The following is a 19,536-nucleotide window of genomic DNA, read 5'->3' on the forward strand; positions in this document are numbered from 1 at the left end:
TTGTTGGCCTCTGTTGTGCTGCGAGTCAGACAACACGGGAGAATAATCCCTCCAGGCTTTCAAATCCGTGGCTCTTCCACTCTGCCACTTCCAGGCGCGGCTGCCTAATCCACTGAAGGAGCTGCATCATTTTTCCAACATCTCCCTCCCCTCCCTTCCCCAGCTTTGCAGTTCCTCCGCTCCTCCAGCGCTCCGAGCCGGCTGCGCTCTCTTCCAAGGCAGCGCACGTCCCCGCCTGCCTCCCCAGCCCTGGAGGGCTCTTTGCTTGCCACGCTCCAGCAGCCGAGCTCGCCGGGTCCCCAGTGCATCGTCTCCCTGCATCCCTCCCCGCCCGTGCCAGGGATGCGGGCGCTGATGGATGAGAGCACCGGAGCTTGCTCAGCGCTCCTTGACTCCGGTGCGAGGTTTCCTAGAGCTCCTCCATGCCCGTTCAGTGCTTCTCTCTTCCTCCCCCTCCTCCTCCTCCTCCGGGCCGGTCCGTAATTACACAAAAGCAAATTAAATGCTGAGAGGAGCCGTTGTGAAAGGGGAGCGTCAAAGATTTTTCTCTTAAAGCAGGCGGAAAACAAAGGGAGATGTATACTGCTAGGAAGGCAGTGTGTTTAAAAATCAAATCAAGTCTCTCCTGGCTCATGGAGTCTGTGGGAGCATGGCTCCTCACAGGAAGGGGCCAGCTCTGTCTTTAAACATCATCAGCATCCCTGAGGGATGCACATGGGAAAAACGGCCCAGGGAAGGGCTCGAAAGACCAGGTACAGCCCCTGATGATGTGTCCAGACTCCAGCCACTTCCATACATCCCCCACAGACTCCTATGGATTCATTTAGTGCCAGACAAGGTCAGTTCACCATTTCTTGTGGCACACATCCCTCCTCCAAGCCCCAGCCCTCCCTGCTCTTTAGATTGTAATGCCAAACCCAGGCTCCACTTTTCCCCAAATAGGTCAACTTCTATTTAAGGAGCTTTAGAAAGGGACTTAATGGAATGGCTATCAGGAGGCTTTGCTTTTGTCTCCTAATTCCTGTGTTGAGAGAGCTGTTGAGAAGAGTGAGCACACTGGAGGGCTTTACTCAGACCCAGAGCATCTCCTCCAAAGTGTTTCTGCCATGCAGCATGATGGTAGAAAGGGCTGATCTTGGAAGGATGAGTAGAAAGGAATACAATCAGGATAATGCTTAATTTCCTGGGTGTCAATCTATTGGGTAGAGGGAAGAACAGAAAACCTCATCATGCCTTGTGAGAACTATTTGACCATGAGTGGAATCTGTGTGAGAGGGTTGGGTGGGACCTGTGCCTGTTCCTTCAGCACTCAAAGAATGGAGCTGTTTCACCCAAAAGTGAGAATGTCCAGTAGCAGAAGTGCTGGAGCTGGAATTTGAGGTCAAGACCCAGCCTCAGGAAAGCTTGGGACAAGATCCCTGGGATTTCATGAGGGTCAGGATTCATTCCTTCATCATATCCCCAGCACAAGGCAGCACAGATCCCAGCTTAGCTGCCCCTGTCTGAGGAACAACAGAGAGAGCGCTGAGAGAAAAGAGGGGAGAGCTCCGTGTACTCCATCAGGTGGGCAGTGGAAGGCGAATGTTGAGAGCCTGAGCTGGAATTCTTTGGCTGGCAGAGCAAATGGAACCACATCATCTCCTGAATATCCACAAGGAAGGAGCTGGTGTTGGTAGCAGGCCCTCTGAAAGATTAATTAGCTACAATCACAGCTGGGTGGGCCCAAAACAGAATCAAGAGAAGGTGAGGGGAAAAGGATGGATCCAACACATGGAACAGCTCATGTCCAAAGCAGCTGAAGGAGGCGAGATGAGAGGCTCAACCTCCAGCAGCACCTTTCTCCAGGGAATCTTTTGCAGTTAGACCTATCATTAGGGTTAGGCTAAAGGACAGGAAGGGATGCTGGAGACGATGCAGCATTGTCCCTCAGTTACCCTGCCCATGTCTGAGGTCTGGGAGAGGATAAAAGGGTGTCCATCTCTCAGACTCCCAGGCAACCTGATGCAGTGTCCCTCACGGAGCAGCGGCTTCATCCACCCGAGCCAGCTCTGACACTGCGATCAGACGGGGAACACTCCTCTGGATTTTGGGAACCAGAGGAGCGGCTAAGGGGACTTTCCCCTTGTCACAGGAGAGACCTCACCGAAGATGGAGGGAGGAGTTGGACTCAGCTGGAGGGCAAAGTCCAAGCCAGGAGGAGCAATCGAAGGGCCTATAGGAGGGGACTGGGAGGAATGTGGGAGGACTGACAGGGAAGAGGGGCAGGGACAAACCTTGGAACATCTCAGGAGAACAAACCATCACAACGAAAAAAAAAATCATAAAATACAATACGAAAATAAATAACACAGAGCACAATGCAACAGAAGCAGCCATGGCCAGAGGACTTCCCCTACTAAATCACGTGTTTGCGGTGGAAAACATAACCTAACAACAGAAAAAGCTCAGCAGCCCAGATCCTCCTTCCATATTCACTCTCAGCAGATAATGCACCTCACTCCTTGCAGAACAAACCATCCTTAACCCCCTTCACCCCGCAGAGGTGCCGCTTCCTCTGTGCCAAGTGGGAAGGAGCAGATCAAACCAGCTTAAAGGAGACACCCAACCTCTAGGCAGGCAGGGAGGTGAGAGGGATTCCAGTTTTTCTGGCATAAATCTCCTCTTAAAGAGGTTTGCTTCCACTTTTTTTTTTTTTTTTTTTTTTAATTTCATGTGGCTTCTTTAAAGCTTAATGAGATTTAGCAGAAGCCCCAACATCCTTCCACTCCTGTCATGAGTTCTTTACACAAAGATTTCTGCCTGCATGGGGCTGCAGTTTTCAGCACAGGGTTTCTCCCTCCAAAAAAAGCCACATCTCTCCACAGATGCTGTGTCCACCTCCTCTATAACCCTACAGTTGATCTGAAAGAGGTTTGCAACATAAGTCTTCCTTTTGCAAAGTCCTGCTGGAATCTCTGGTATTTTGGGAGGTGTCTGCACTCTTCACAGCCCTCAAAAGCAGGCTGAAGCTGCTCATGTATTTTAGGAAAAGCAACATTAACTTACAGGGTTTGGGGGGTTATTTTTTTTAAGCAGAGTGATAAAAATTAGGCATTAAAATGGATTTCAGACATCCCAGCTACAGAGGTGTGCTGGCTGCAGAGTTATCCTGGAGGAGTTTGCAAATCTTGTTGTCCCTCCTAAAGAAATGTCCTATCTTTTTATCATCTTCTCCCTCATCTGTACCATGTCTGGGGAGCATTTATTATAATTTATGATACCTTTTTGCACAGGCAAACTAAAGGTGATTTTCCCTGTCACTTAGTTTAGAAGACTCAACTGGTCAGCTGAGTTAGAAAGGGACCTTCAGCCTGCAGGTGTTCAAAAATGTGATTTTCAAGTGATATCAACACTGGCCTGAACATAACTGAGGAGACTAAAATTCCCAGGTCTCCAGTGAAAGTGGAAAAAATACTAATGAGATTTGGAATTTCATCCTTTTCACCACCTGAAGGAGCACTAAAAGTTAGTGCAAGACCCTTCATGCTGGCCTGGGCCAAACAGGTGTGTCCAACAATGTTCAAACAGGAATCCAAACCCCTGAACCCAATCTCTGTGACCTCACAACACAAAATTGTCCCCATTTATGCAGAGTCCCATAACCTCATTAAAAAAACCAGGGTTCATTCTACACATGCACCAGATCCCATGGGGATCAGTGCAGAATTCAATATGGCATCTGCAGATTATGTGGGAGACAGTCCTGTTTCTGAAAAGCAGAAATCCTCTTCCTGACTGGTGCATTTTTCCAAAAATCCATCAAGAGAACTTCACTGTATGACTGAAGAAGTCTTTGCCTTATTAACTCCTCAGTAGTTTAGGAGGATGAGCTGGGGACAAGATCTACCAGAGCTCTGGGCTTTGGCTCAGGTTCTGAGACAGATCATGAGGAAAAAGAGATGCTAAAACTTTGCCCAAAGGCAGATATTCTTTTTTTTTCCTTTTTTCTTATGCCATTCCCTGGGGAATTAAAAGAAGTGGGAGACATCCATCACCCAGGCCTGGTTTCCTGTGGCAGAAGAGGCGCAAGCAGAAAAGCAGTTGCTCGTTGCCATGTGGGAAAGGGACCCCACCAGTTGTGTGTTTGCTGGGCAGGGAAGATCTGGGATGATCTGCCCTGAAAATTTGTGCAGACTCCACCACAGTTTCCTTTTAAATGTTCACCAGCAGCCCAAGGAGGCCCAGATAGCTCTGAACTCATAAGCAGCTCGCCTGGGAGGCCACTCATATGACTCCAGTGCTCTGCCAGACTGGGGCATATGGCTCTGTTCCTGCCTTCCCACCAAAGCCGGATGACAGGGAACAATTTGGTGCCCTGCTGGAAACGAGCTGCTGGTCCCCGGCCAGTTCCCAGCAGCATCAAAAAGCCATCTCCACAGTTGGCAGTGGCACCGAGGACGCCTTGCTCCGGCATGCTGAGAGCAGGCCAAGCCCGAGGCACGCTGGCATGGGACAGCTTGTCCCATCAGCAGCCGTATTGTCCCCGCGCAGTGGGATCCAGGAGCCCTCGGAGCCAGGGACAGATTTTTCTTTTTTTTTTTTCCTTTTCCCAATGGGATTTGGAGCCAGCCCAAAGAGAGGCGTCATCCCTTCGCCCATCTCCACCTGCAGCTTCCCTGTCCACCACCTTGCCATGTCTCTGGCTCTTATTTTTGGAGCGCTGATAAAACCCAGTCTGTTCCGTGCCACGTGTCACCGTCACACACAGGACACGGCACAGCCAGGAAAGATGAGTCACCGTTCACGGGACAGCACTGGCAGAGGGCCAGTGCTGCCAATTTTAGGCTTTGTCAGACTGTGGTAATCGCTGGGAAGGGGTTACATCATCAGAGCACTACAACAGCATTAGCTCATGCTGTTCCCAGGAGCTGGGAGCCAGCCAGGAAACTGAGGCATGGAGAGAGGTTTGGGTTCTTGTCAAGCAGATTCCAGGCAGGAAATTCTGACTTTTTTGGGTAATTCCATGCTGCAGGCTTTCTGGAGACACACCCCACATGGGAAGTTTGGGATCAGAGCATAGGAAAAGGTGCTGTTGGTTAGTGAAACACATGGGAATTCAATTCCTTTAACTTCAGGTTGCTCTAGTGCAGGATTATTGTCAGGCATCTAGGAGAGCACGGATAAACAGGGAGCACCTAGGCTCTGGCATGTGCTAAAAAGCATGGAAAAGATGCTCTGCTGGGCAGGGACTACTCTATGCTTCTGCCCCTGATGAAAGTGGAGCAGTTCAGGTTGATGCAACTCAAAATCGATGAATTCTGGAGGGAAGAATTCTCTCACTTCAGAAACCATTAACTGTTTTTTAATGATTAGCTTGGGGTGACAGTTCCGAGTCTGGGCATGCAGCAAAATTACTGAGTCAGTAGAAATCTCCTGAGATGGCTTTTGTCCTAAGTGGCATTTGTCCAGCCTCATGCTCTCAGTGCCCTCAGAACATCCGTGTCTTCACACGGAGGGTCACTGAGCAGGGACCGCCACCAGGCACAGGAGCCCCTGTCTGATGTATATCAAATGCTTGCAAAAAGGCAAAAAAACACCAAGAGATAAACCACGATGAGCACGATTTAATGTCTGGACACCAAGTTCTGACCTGCTATCTATCACATAGGTCTTTGCAGAGCGTACAAAACATGGGAAGCAGGGGAAGAAAGAGTTTCCTGCTGTTATCCTCAGAAATCAGTGTCCCTGGTGCCTTCAGCTAACCCACTGCGAGACAGCACCAGCTGCACCACATCCGTTTTTGTCACTTTGTCACTCCCCCTCGCAGGAACGCTCTGCCAGACTCGCATCGTTGATGCCAGCCCTGTGTACTCTCCAGGAATGTTGAGGCACTTCTCCTTTTCCAGGGACCAGTCCCCTCCACTGGGGTTATGCTGAGGTATTTCCACCAAGGGCCCCCTACACAACATCAAAGGTTTATAAACCATAAAGTTACAAAGTTTGCACTGCTGACACGTCTCTGGATGGAGACCTCTCCCTCTGACCAGAGAGTGTGATTGCAACTGGGTCTTTTCCTCCTTCCCATCAAGTCAAAATCATTCCCAGAAATGGGGTGAAGTTATTCCCCTAATTGCCTGCAGGCTTTCTGTGTCCAGGCCACGCCGTCTACCAGAGGAGGTTAGCAGGATCCCTGTTTGAGGCTGTCACAGACCCTTTGGAGCATTGCCTGGATATTGTCTCATCTCCAAGGAACAGCCCGTGGGAGCTGTGCTTTTTGCAGGAAGTTCCCTCATGAAGCCCTGGCAGGAGATGTTGCTTTCCCAATCCGGGGACAAGTCTGTTGGGTTTCGTCCCTGCTGATAAACCAAAACACCTCAGAACAGATCTTGTTCATCCTTTGCTTCACCTATCAGCACAGCCCTTGGCACATTTTTAGCTCCCGGCAGCCAACACCGACCCAAACAATTCCCATACTTGGCTCAGGTGATGGCAAGAACAATTCCCACCAAGCACTCTGGGCCACCCTGTTTCGGAGGCTGGGACCTAACATAGCAGTCAACAGAATTAGGCTTGGCTTAGTTGCTGATTTCTGGGCACAGGGTCCAAAGATGCCCCAGATCTGTGCTAAGGAAAAAGGGATTCTCATGGTCGCTCTCCAAAGCAGACAGCGGAACTCCTTGGAGTTTCCTTCCCAGCACTGAGGTGCTGCTCCCTTCTTTTTCAGAGTATTTTAACCCCCACTTGCAGGATTGCAACATCCTTTCAACTTGTGGTAGGCAGGTTTGCATCTTTCCCAATGGCTTTGGTCCTCATCCGAATTAAAACACGAAAAAAAGAGTGGCAGGATAGAAGTGCTGTGACAAGATGTCAGATTGCAGTGTTAAAATGCACGTGTATTGTACATGTTTGTGGAGTCCTGTTGTTTCATGCCAACCATCCCTACTCAGAAGATAAAAATGGGTGAGAAAAGATTTTATGCTAAATGGAGCCATGTGTTGTTTTTCTCAGCAAAAGGGTTTGGGGTTTTTTTTCACTTTTTCAGTGCATTCCAGTAGTTTCTTAAGGTGTCTTTCTCTTCATAGGGTTCCTAACAGTAGAGTTCAAATACCATTATTTCTGAAAAATCTTGACGTAGGAGGCTCCTTCTGATATTTTCAGGATTCAAACTGCAAGCAGCTCTGCTGGATTTGATACACTCGAAAATCTTAGCAAAGAATTGGCCACTAGAAGTCGTAACTAAAGTGCCCTTCAGAAAGAACCACCTGTTGAATGTGAAATGTGATTTTTCCTCCAAGAGCAACCCCTCTTGGATTTTGCCATTCTGTTCTTACCAGTTGAAGTAACCATGTTTGGGGTGGGGGGTTTTGTGCTTGTTGTTCTAGAAATACTATTTTAATTAGCAAAGGGACAAAAGCTAAGTTCCCAGCAGGAAATAGCATTGGGAGTTTCTAGAGGTTGTGTTCCCGTCAGGTTGAGCCAGGTTTGTGTGACTCCCCTGCCCTCTAACATCGCCTACAAAGAGGGATTTTGCTCTGCTTGCACGGAGTTAAATCCTGTCCTTGCAGGAGTTGTTGTCAGAACATCCTGGTGGAGCATTTCCAACAAAACCTCTCGGGGTCTCTCGAGGAGCTTCACATCCTCTCATCTGTGGCTGTTCACTTCTAGGGGCCCAGGTGGGGTTCTTTTACAGTGTCATTCTGAGACAGCACTTCAAGGCTTCAGATTAACGGGGATTTAACTCAAAAGTCTTTATAATTACAGTGATGACTGTGCAGAGGGCACCTCAGCCTGAAAAGAGTGGCAATTCATGCAGCTTTTGACAAAAATAGACACGAAGAGCGGTTCTCATGCTCTATTTCCAAACAAGCTAATCTGTGTCCGGGAAATCCTGGCTGCTGCTTTCCCAGCACATTTCTAATGCAGAATTAACCCAGGTGATTAGTGCCTGGAGGGATTTAGAGCGAGCTCAGAGCAGACCATCTCTCCTTCATGTCTGTGGGTCATTAGAAGACAGAGAGGCACACGGTTGTTGGATCTGGATGTCTCTATCAGCTTCCGTGCCATCCCTGCTCACCTGAGAATCAGGGAGTTGTGGGATCCGTGACCTCTGGAGAATGCACTGGGAAAAGGTGAACTTGGGCATGGTGGGAAGATCCCAGAGAGATTTTGGCACTTGAGTCCTTGCTGCTGCAATGTGCGTTACTGGCCCGCATGAACCCAAATTTAAGGGATAACAGCAACTCTTCTGATGGGAAACACCATCCATGCAGCCCCACATTGGCACTGAAAACACTTTCAGTAAGATTAATAAGAACTGTGGTTCCAAAAATCACAAACGAAAGAACTGTTCTGCATGAAAATCATTCGGCATCTGCTGAAGTGGGGGTTCTTTCAGTGAGAAAAAAAGATCTGCTTTTGCTGAAAGGAAAACAGTGAATTCTTTCTATTCCATTTTCTGAACATTTAGGGGAAGCTTCAAAGCGGAAGAGTCATTTCAAACTAAATAGTGTTGTGTTATAAATACTTTTATATCATTTATGTCACACCAACAGGAACTCCAAAAGTAAGACTGTGTGTGTCTCTGTTCCCTGGTTGCCTCCAGCTTCTTTAGGACTGAGTCAAATCTCCAAACTCACTCCCAATTCCTGACTGGAATTCTTAGACACCAGCCATGCAATGTTCCCCCTGAAAAGTGAGTTTGTGTGTTGTCATTTCTTTGAACTCTGCCATTAGAGTCCCATCAGAGGCTCGTGTGGCTGGGTGGAGCTGTTTCAGAAGAGGCTGCTCTGTGAAGGCAGGAATTGTCTCTAGTTCTAGCAATGGACTCATATTGACATTTTCCTCAGTCATAATTTTGGGAGCATAGCTGAGACCAGATTCCTGGAAGGATTACCCTGTCCTGCTAAAATAACTTTTTTTCTGGCAGAAAGCTGTCTCTACATCTGGATTATGCTTTACCTAAGCTCTACCTGCCATGCCTGGGCTCCACAGAGCTCTCCAGACACAGCAGCCACCTGGACTAATTTACTCTGCCCAGCCTGGAAAATCTGATAATATGAGAAGCTTCATCTCCAGGCATTGAGGAGTTGAGCCAAAGGTCTTCCACATTATTTTTAACATGGTCAAAGGGATTATACGACCACGGTTGTGATAAACAGAGGACTGTGATCAGATTTTGTCTATACCTGTAACACAAACAGCTTGGGAGCCCAAGCACTGGCACTCAAGTGGTTGTGCTAAATTGGTCTCTGGTAGAGTTTTCCCTGCCAGCCCTTTCCCAAAACTTTCCCAGGCATGAGAAAACAGTTTCTGATAGGTCAGGAACCATTCCCATCGGGCAGATTGGATAGAACTCCTGAGGGATTTTAACAGGATGGGCATGGCAGACTCTGCCAGCTGGGCTCAGGGTCAACAAATAATCCTGTTTCTCATTTGGGGTTCACATACCACCACCAGGTTCTTTCCCCATGTGTCCTTCTCCTCTCAGGTGGTTTTTGTGAGCCAGACTGTGGTGACAATTCACCACACAGTGTCAAAGACCCCAGTTAGCCGAGTGAGTTGAGGCTTGCTTGCGGACCTCTGCTTATACAGGGACCGAGATCTTCCCTAAGTGCTGCCAGAAATGTTCCAGCTCTGAAACAGGTGCCAGCAGCTTCTTTCCCTACATAAATAGGTAAAACCTGAGATACCTGCAGTCAGCATCCTGGGAAAGAGGCAAAGCTTTTTGTTATGAAAAGCAAAAAGTGGATTTTCATGCTGATGAGGGCAGTGTACAGGCCTGTTGAGACCAGCCCTCTTCTCAATGACGTAACACAGGGACGTTGTCTTTCTCCTACCACCTGAGGATGTTCTGGCTGTTCTAGGATGTTCTCTGACTGAGCTTGGCCCCCTTCTCACATCAGGAGGGTGCTGGAGGTTTGTTTTACCTGCTTGGCCTTCAGTGGTATAAATACATAGTTGTGCCACTTGAATATGCCCGCATCATGTTGGGTCTGTCAAGTTCTGCTCTGCAGGAGCCACTGTGGGATATTCTACTCATCTTAGGGCCAGGAACAGGTTTCAGCAATCCTCCTTTCTCCTCTCTTCACCTTGCTGAGGCTCAGTGCTCCCTTGGGGAGTTGGTGGGTGCCAAACCACTGTCACCTACTGTTCATTTTACCATGTTCTTCTTCGGTTATTTCAGTTTGAACCCCATCCCAGGAAGTGTTCAGGGCCAGGCTGGATGGGATCTGAGCAGCCTGGGGGAGTGGAAGGTGTCTCTACCCATGGCAGGGGGTTGGAACGAGTTGAGTTTTAAGGACCCTTCCCCCTCAAACCATTCCATGATTCACCAGGAAGAGTCAACGGAGAGACAGAGACATTTCCAGACAACTCATCCCACGTCTCAGACAGCACTCCTGGGGTGAAATAAACACTGAGGCACGTGATGGACAGGGCATCTTCATACAGAGGGGTTTAGAACAGTGGGGAAGCTTTGCCAGTCCTGATGTGGTGGGCGCCGGCCAACATTTTGAACGGGAGACTGACACTTCACTGAGGTTATTCGAGGACAATCCCAAATGGAGGGTGGATTATCCCATCTCTGCTTGGCCCGGGGTGCTCATGCCTCCCGCAGCAGGGTCGGTCTCTGGCTTGCATCCAGGAGGAGATTCAAGACTCGATGGCTGCAGGGTTGGAGCTGGTTTGGAGTGCCCGGGTTCACAGAGGACACGAACAGGAGGAGACGCGACAGAAGCAGCCGAGATAATGAGAGCACAGATCAGATGAGTGCAGCCGGTCACCTCTTCCTGCAACAGGGAAGAAGGAGGCACTGGGGACAGCTGAAAGGCAGCAGGATGAAAGGGGAGGAAGGCAAGAAAACACAATCCCTGGTGACCCCATGGACGCTTCCTCAAGGCAGTGCTGAGGCGTGGGCTGGGGGAGGAACTAAAGAGGGATTCAGCTTTTCTAGGGTCACCGAGGACATCTTCATTTAGCCAAAGGAAAAGGGCTCAGGAAGCAGCATCTTAGGACCTGAGCCAGCCTTTCACTGTCACGGGGCAGGAGGGCAACTCTCCATGCCAGCAAGCTTTTGCGGATTTGCCCCAGCATGGATTTTCTCACAGTGAAAGGTTCAGGAACATGGATGTGCCTGTGGTGTAACGTGGAAGAGCCCTCCTTGTGCCAGCTTGGACAATGACTATCCTGCGCAGAAACTCAACGCAAGCCTTGTGTGGGATTCCAGTGGGATTTGGTGGTAGAAGACTTCCTTGTTATCCAGACCTACTTGGAAATCTGTCCCTGAAAGGAGTTATCTTTGTTTCCTGCCTTTCCCAGTTACCAGCAGTTTTATATTCCTTACGGAATGGTGATGCTGAGTCCAGGTGAGCTGGATCCAGGAGAATGGGGATGTGATACCCCTCGGAGGAAGGTCCCAGAGGATCTCCCTACCAAGGGAGCAGGTGCTGAGGATGTGAAATTCACCACTTAACTGATGAAACCAAAATATTTTCCTTTAGAAAAGAGCAAAGGACAGGACACTGGTGTGATGCCTCTTCCCAGTCTCCCCAGTGTCATGATCTGGATTTTCATCCCTGGTAATTCCAGCTCTTAGTAGAGCACAGAGGTGTCACATAAATGTGAGGAGGCCATCGCTGGGTCAGACTTTTGCATCATCTTCACAGTAGGTGGAATAGTTCTCATCTGCCATACTGGACTGGTGGCACACTGGAGAAACTGCCAAAGTGTCCTGAAATCAAGTGAGGAAAATGAATGGCAAAATGGTCGGTGCAGCCCTTTACTGTTTACATACTGGTGATGTTCCATATTTTTCCATGTTCAAAGAGACAAATAGAGGGAAAATAAAGGAAAAAAGACTCAAGTCCTTACCTCCTCTGATGGGGAAGAATAAAGAAAGATTGAGCCTCAAAATCCATCGGGAAACAATGAAAATCAGACCAGGGGTCTGATTCTGACCCCTTTTACTCTGACACAAACAAATTAAATCAGATTAAAGAATAAGGGAGAGTGACTTTCAGGCCCTGTTGTTACAAAAGCAGGATCTGGCTTGATCTCTTTTGCGCATAAATGCATTTTCACTCTGTGTGCATCAAAATGAAAGCCTGTTCCTCGTCTCCCACTGAGCTTCAGGGAGGAACATGCCACCCAAAGGGGAAAACAGGATAACAGGGTTCACAGCACAGGGGCCTGAGCAGACAGCGAGGGATGGGGATGAACTGAAACGTGGCACTTGGCATTAAGCAAGAGCTGCCTCTGCACAGGGGCTGAGGGAAGGTTTCGTGTCGCGCTCAATATTTGCTCACCCGGGAGAAACGTTGGTATCTTCCCATTTTGTTTTAGTAGAGTCTTAAGGAGAATTAATGTCAAAAAAGAAATAGAGCACTGTTTAGGCATCATTTTAAAGGGACAGGCACCACAGGAAATACTCGGGGAATGTGCTACAGCAACTGCATGTAAATTGTGGGCAACCAACAACCTGCAGCTGGATTTGTGATGAAAGCTGTGCCTACCCCTAGTGAAAATCCTCTCTCCTCAGCTGGACAACACTGAAAAAGGCCAAAATGGGAATATTACTCATTTTGAATATTCATCTGTGTGTGTGTGTGTGTGTGTGTGTGTGTGTGTGTGTGATTTTTCCTATTAGACTGGTTGTAAAACCCTGCATCACTGCATAGCAGGAATAGGCCAGAGAGAAAGGGATGGGTTTCCCTGCACTGTTTTTTTTCCTAGGCTTTAAAAGCAGCAATGGCAATTTAAGGGGAGTCATTGCTTTGATTCTTTCATGTGGGGATTTTTCCAAAGAGCCTTTCTACAAATCTGAGATGACCTTTGCTTTTTCTGGACCACAGGTAGGAATCAGAGCAGGAAAACCAAACCAGGGTGATATTCAGGGTGTTGCTGTGAGCTTCAGCTGTTTCCTTTGAACTCAGAGATGTTCAGGCTCCTCTCCTCTGGTATCAGATCACTGTCTGCATTGTACTCAAGTCCACTCATGTTTTCATGACCCAAAGCAACAACTCTTGTTTCTCTTTCTCAGAGAATCTATTCCCTGGTCTGACATTCTCAGAAATTTAACTTTTATACACCTGCCTTATTTCCCACTGCTTTCTCATCTCTCTTCACCATTTCCTGTTGCACAGCCTCTGTGCCACATGCGTTTATCATCGAAGAGGGATCATGAGCTCCCCTGAGAAAGGCAGAATTCTTTTGAGTCTCAGCTGGTGTCATCTGAAATGCCCTGAGTGCCTTCCTTCACTTCAGCTCTCAGTTCAGAAATGTTCTTGTCCTCTGCATGCGAGTTTGTCACATCTGCCAGCTCCACGTGGTGGTCTGGAATATCCTAAAGCATCTCAAACATTGCTGGATTCCCACCTGTGATGGTTGCACTAAGCTTTGATCCTCCTTTGAGCAAAGAGACATCATTTAACCATGGATATCCTGGGGTGAGTCTCTACATTAGGAGCTGAATCCTTTCTGAAATGTCCTGTCAAGCACACTGTGATGTGGGGAACTATTCCCTGCTTTAGCTTGGATTCTATACGAGATCTTGGGTAAATCCTTCAAATCTTGGTGCTTCATCTGTCAAATGGGACATTACAGAGCCCTGCCTCCCTGTGCTGAGTGTAGGTGAGCAGATGTCTCACTGCAAGGACTTCAGGGTTCATTCCTAAAGGTATCTGGGGGATTATTTCTTGTGCCGTGTCATTCAAGTCACAGGGACTTAACTCCTTGATGGTGGTGGCTTTGACCTGTGCATCACTCATGGCTTCCTGAGGCAGAGAGGGTTGAAGAGAATCCCAGTCTCTGCCAGTCTGACTCGTTTGTGGGCAGGTGGGATACAGAGCCGCAGCCACAAGGCTTCCAGCCCCATAGGAGCCGATTTGCTCCTGGCTCAGGAATGCCCACAGAGATGTGGTTGTGCATGGTGGGGATGTTCCACTCCCAAGACTGAGAACAGAGTGGGAAGAGTGGGAGTGGGCTTTTTTTGAAGTGACTTCAGTGTTTACCCAACCTCATCCCTTTGATAAACAAACCTTGGAAGGGAGTTGAAACCTGCTCGTGCTCCGCGAAAGCGCAGCAGTTACCATGTGCAAGAGGCAGAATCAAAATAAAAAAATTACTGCTCATGTGATCCAGCTTTTCAGAACTTGTTGTTTTAGTTACGATTGAAGAGACCTCTACAGTTAGTTGCTTAGAAATAAGGTCTGGAGAAGGTGGGAGGAAAACAGGGACAGTTCATCCCACAGTTTGTGAGAATTGTAAATTGTTTGAAGATGTCATGGGATAGAAGTCACAGGGAAAGTTGGGAATGGGAAACTTGTGGTCAAGATGACAAAAGTGCTGTGTCATTGCAGTCTGTATGAAAGAGTCAGGGAATAATTTCTGCGGCAACACAGCAAGAAGTAGGAGTGATGTAAAAGTCCTTACATTACGTCATGGTTCCTGCTGACCTCCACCTGCAGATCTCCCCCCTTACACCCAGGTCCAGATCCTGCTCATCAACAGGGCACCAAAATTCACATTCAACACAAGACTTGTGAACTTTTTAACAACAGCAAAAAATATGTCAAAATGCCCAGAGATCCTTCATTACCTCCCTCAGATCTTGGTGCAGATGAAGAGACAATGAGCTGTTCCGTACGGGGGGGTCTCATCCCGCCTGACTGCTGGTGCTCGCACATCCCCTGGCAAGGGATGGAGTCAGACACCTTGGGAGCATGAGTCAACCCCTCCCTGTCCCACACACGGGTGTCAGGACAGGCTGAATCACTTTCTGGGGGTGTCTGCCTCTCTCTGCTGGCTGGAGGAGACGTTCAGATGACTGTCAGCAGCCCGGGTGCCGTGCGAGTGACTCAACTCTCTGAGCCAGCTCAGTGCAATTTACAGCAAAGGCAGTGATTAGTAGAGGGTTCTGCCCTGAAAACATTAGGTAAAGCCTTTATGTGCAAACTGGGGGATTGTTTTGAGTGTATTTTATTCCCCTCTCTTTTCTAGAATAAATGAGCCCAACAGAAACATTTTTAATCCAGGGTGACACATCTGTCTCCTGTGGGTTGGTGCTGCTTGAGTTTCCCTGTACAGGTACAGCTAATGCTGTACAAGTTTCTAGTAAAACAGCACTAAAATAAGGCAATAAATGACATTTTTTCCCTGCTAATCATGGAAAGTTTTTAAACTGAATAACTAAGAGACAGTGCAACAAACAGTTCTTATACGCATTGCAAAACTTTGTGGCATGACTCATCCTTCCAAAACTGTTAATAAAGTCTACCAAAAATGTAATTCATCTAGTAGGTTAAAAATGAATCTAATCTACATCTGCCTGAGTATGAGGCCGCTCATATTTAGAAGTTTCCAGCCATTATGGGGGGAGACTGAGGGAGCTGGGCCTGTTCAGTCTGGAGAAGACTGAGAGGGGATCTCAAAAATCCGTGTAAATACCTCCAAGGGGCGTCAGAGGATGGTGTCAGACTCTGCAGAGGTGCCCCAGTGACAGGATGAGGAGCAGTGGCCATAAAATAAACCACAAGGAGCTCCACCTCAGCATGAGAAAGAACTTCTTTACACTGAGGGTGGCAGAACACTGGAACAGCTGCCCAGGGAGAGCATGGAGTTCCCTCTCTGGAGACATTCCAAACCCACCTGGAGGTGTTCCTGTGCCACCTGCTCCAGGTGATTCTACCTTGGCACAGCAATTGGATGATCTCCAGGGCTTCCTTCCAACTACAACCATTCTGTGAGTCTGTGGCTGGAATCCCCAAGTCCTATGTGCAAGTGTTTCTTAGTGAGGACTTGGAACTCGGGGGAAATCATGATTTCCTTAAAGCTGGTGGCTTAAAGCTTCCCTTTTGGATAAGGCCACTGCTCTCACTGCTTTGCTGTTTGTTTTTGGGGTTTTTTTTTTAAATTAAATTGGAAATTCTAATTTACATTTGAGCCTAAGGACAAGAGGTTCAGATGGAAACTCGAGGGCTGATGAAAAGGTGTAGTTTCGATGGACTTTGCAGGGTGTGAGAATTCCAGTGAGGGCAGAGTTGGAGTCTGCCATCCTTCCTGGCCTTCTCCATCATCTCTCCTCCAGACACGGATAGATTGGAAGGAGGGAAACCTAACCCTGACACACTGTGGCATGGGCTTCTCAAAACCGAGATAAATCCTACAGAGTGAGGTCTGAGTCAGTGGACCTTATTTGCATTCCCATGGAAGCCAGGCCCCTGTGAGCAGAGGAGAGAAAACAGGAGAAAAAGAAGAAATTTAGGTTCTTTGGGCATTTTACCTTTTTAACCCTGAGCAGCTGCAGCAAGATATTCCCTGGATTTTCTTAAAGAAGTAAAAGCCTAAAAAGATCTGGACCTATCACTCAGTTACACATCAGAGATGGAGGGGCATTTCTCATTGTTTTGCTTGGAACCATTAGCAGTTTTTCCTCTGGACTTTTATCTGATGTTCCCAGATAAATCTTTGGCTAAGGCCCAATCCAACCATAGCTACCAAATTACTGAGCTTCCCAAATATGGATTTTGGTCCATCATCTGTTTTGTCACCTGGAGAACAGTCATCCCGTGAGCAGCAGTGGGGGCAAAGGAGTAAGATGCCAGCAGCTTTCTTTTGCCAGGAATCTCTCAATTAATTTTTACTGTGATGCTTTGCTCCATGAGTCGTTCTATCTACCCTTGTGATACTCAGTGGAATTATATTTTTAAAAGCCTCTTAAACATGGTGGGGCCACTATTTTATCTTCTGGAGGAAATAAATTGTTCAAGCATTGGTTGGGATGGAGAATAAGACCAGGTCCCTTTGGAATATCATGAGGTATTCTGCCCCATGTCAGGGTGCTGTGGGACGTGCTGGGAGCTGAAGGTGACCCCGGCGCAAGCTGTGCCCTCCCTGACGTGACCGTGACTTGGATTTATGCTCCAACCAGAAGACAAGAGATTAGGGAAGAGCTACCTCCAGTATAGGTCTTGGGTCCATCCTGAAAACAAGTCAAGGGATTTGCTGGAGAGATCGGATCCTTTGTTTTGGGACTCTTTCGAGGTTATTGATGAGCCTTGATGCTCCCTGGATTTATATGTTTCTATGCATGGGACGAAAACCTTGTTTTTCCAAAAGGCAAATGCAAATGGGGATTCCCGAGTAAGGCAGAATCAATGGGGATGTTGCTTAAATGAAAGTATTTTAGAATAAAAAAGAATCCATGCAGTTGCAGGGAATACAGGTGTCCTGTTCTTGCCGTGGTGCATTCCAAGAGAGATTCCGCTCTCCAAGAAAGTAACTTTCACACTTGGGCTTCAGCATTTAGATGGGATCTGAATTTCAAACTCTGTGGATCCAGTCAGGATGAGCACAGAGGCTGTTCCCTACCAGAACAGCTGGGGAGGGATGGCCAATCCAGTGGCTCAGGGAGATGAGGACAAGGAGTCAGAGAACTCCTGAATATGGCACCGTTTCCAATTCCCACACTGATATCTCTGTATTTCTCTCCTCCAGACTGTAAGGACAACCTGACGTGAGTTGAACCTTCAGGCTCCCGAGCCTGCCCCAGATGCAATAATTTAGTGAGCAGATGATGTTTTCCACCAAAGCTCCTGTCTAACTCAGTGGATCTGTGTGTCTTCCGGCAGGTGTGTCCTCTGTGGCCTCCCTGATGTCCCTGGCTTGGGTGCTAGCCTCCTATCACAAGCTTCTTCGGGACTCTAGGGACGACAAGAAGAGTATGAGCTACAGAGGGGCCCTCATCCATCTCTTCTGGCGCCTCTTCACCATCTCATCCCGAGTTATTTCTTTTGCTCTCTTTGCTTCCATCTTCCAGCTCTACTTTGGGATCTTTGTAGTGGTCCATTGGTGTGCCATGGCTTTCTGGATCATCCATGGTGGGACAGATTTCTGCATGTCTAAGTGGGAGGAGATCCTCTTCAACATGGTGGTAGGGATTGTGTACATTTTCTGCTGGTTTAATGTCAAGGAAGGGCGGACTCGATACCGAATGTTTGCGTATTACACGGTGGTCCTGACGGAGAACGCTGCCTTGACGCTCCTTTGGTATTTTTACAGAGATCCCGAGACCACTGACTCCTATGCCGTGCCAGCACTGTGTTGTGTCTTTCTTAGCTTTGCTGCTGGGATAGCTTTGATGCTGTTATATTATGGTGTGCTGCATCCCATGGGGCCAAGAGCTAAGATCTTTGCCAGCTCCTGTTGCGCCGAGCTGCTCTGGGGCATTCCTTTGCCCCCCGATGTTGAGCCCATGGCGCCTCAAACCCCTGGGTACCGGGGGGCCCAGGCTACGCCCACCAGAGCGGTCACGGAGCAACAGGAGGAACTCACAGCTGACACTTGCTTGCCCGTTTTCCAGGTGAGAGCAATGGTACCATCTACTCCATCTGGGCGACCCTACCCCCCCGAGGGGCCTCTCATTAAGATTGACATCCCAAGAAAAAGATACCCTGCCTGGGATGCTCATTTTGTAGACAGGAGGTTAAGAAGAACTATCAACATCCTCCAATATGTCACCCCCACAGCTGTAGGTATTAGGTATAGAGATGGACCTCTCTTATATGAGTTGCTACAATATGAATCTTCACTTTAAAGCTCCTTAAAGCAAAAGTAAAAGAGGGGACCTTATTTTTGTTTACGGTAAACACAGATCATGAAACAAACACAAACCTTCAGATAAGCTTTCTTTCTGGTTGCTGTATGTATAAAAAAAAAAAAGATATTCTCTATGTTTTGTAAGTAAAAACAAAAAGAAAAACTTTTCTTTTGTTTTTTACACACAAGAAACAGTATTTCAACTTCCACACCTAGGATTCACAGGTGGAGAAGGAGGCATCTCCACATCAGTTTTATACCGTACACCAAGTGTAGAACATTATTTATGGGATTGGTGCTGATTGAAAAATAAAAAAAAAAAAAAAACAAACAAACAAACCTACAACTGCCTTATGCCCTTAGGTGCTGAGTTTCATTAAGTACTGTCACCTTTCTCATGCAAAACTCTTTGATGATTATATGCCAGGAAAAAGCAAAAGAAAAACCACCATCCAACTGAAATGCCAACCTTAAAATTTAAAGAAAAAAAAAAAAATGAACAACAACAACAAAAAGAGAGAAATGTTAAAAAAAAAAAAAAAGAAAAGAAAAAAAGAATCCAGTTGCTCTTATTGGATTTAGCAGAAAAACCATCCAAATATCTAAAGATAAGAAAGCAAAGATAAGAAAGCAAAGCCAAGAAAACCCCAATGGAGTTTGATTGTTCCAACAGCTGAAAGACAAAATCAAGCCTGTAAGATAATTTGGCAAGGAATTTATAACACTATTGGGCCAAGCCTTGACCGAGTCGTGTTATAAAGATGACCCCACCCTGGAACCGTTTTCCTCGTGGAAATGGACCCTGTACAAAGGTGGGATTGTACCAGATCAGTGTGAAAATACAGGATCTGATCTTGTTCCCAACAACTGCTCGTGCTAAAGCCCCACTGTCTCCAGTGGAGCAAATACCAATGGTCTGAGCCCAGAAAAAGGCCTGCCGCCTTGATTTCTGGAAAATGAGAAATT

The 19,536-nt window shown here is 47.5% G+C and overlaps 1 protein-coding gene across 1 annotated transcript in view; it reads left to right on the forward strand.

Annotated features, from left to right (window-relative positions):
- XKR6 (XK related 6) overlaps nucleotides 1–18,962 on the forward strand; it is a gene marked incomplete at its 5' end in the record, with an annotated part of 168,274 nt that extends 149,312 nt beyond the window's left edge. Inside the window, one exon of the mRNA XM_040058557.2 lies at nucleotides 17,604–18,962. Within this exon, the coding sequence (XP_039914491.1) occupies nucleotides 17,604–18,568 (965 nt within the window). The remainder of the gene's footprint in view (nucleotides 1–17,603) is intronic.
- Between the last annotated feature and the right edge of the window lie 574 nt (nucleotides 18,963–19,536).

This window comes from Hirundo rustica, chromosome 3, assembly GCF_015227805.2.
Source record: "Hirundo rustica isolate bHirRus1 chromosome 3, bHirRus1.pri.v3, whole genome shotgun sequence".
NCBI classification, from domain to species: Eukaryota; Metazoa; Chordata; class Aves; order Passeriformes; family Hirundinidae; genus Hirundo; species Hirundo rustica.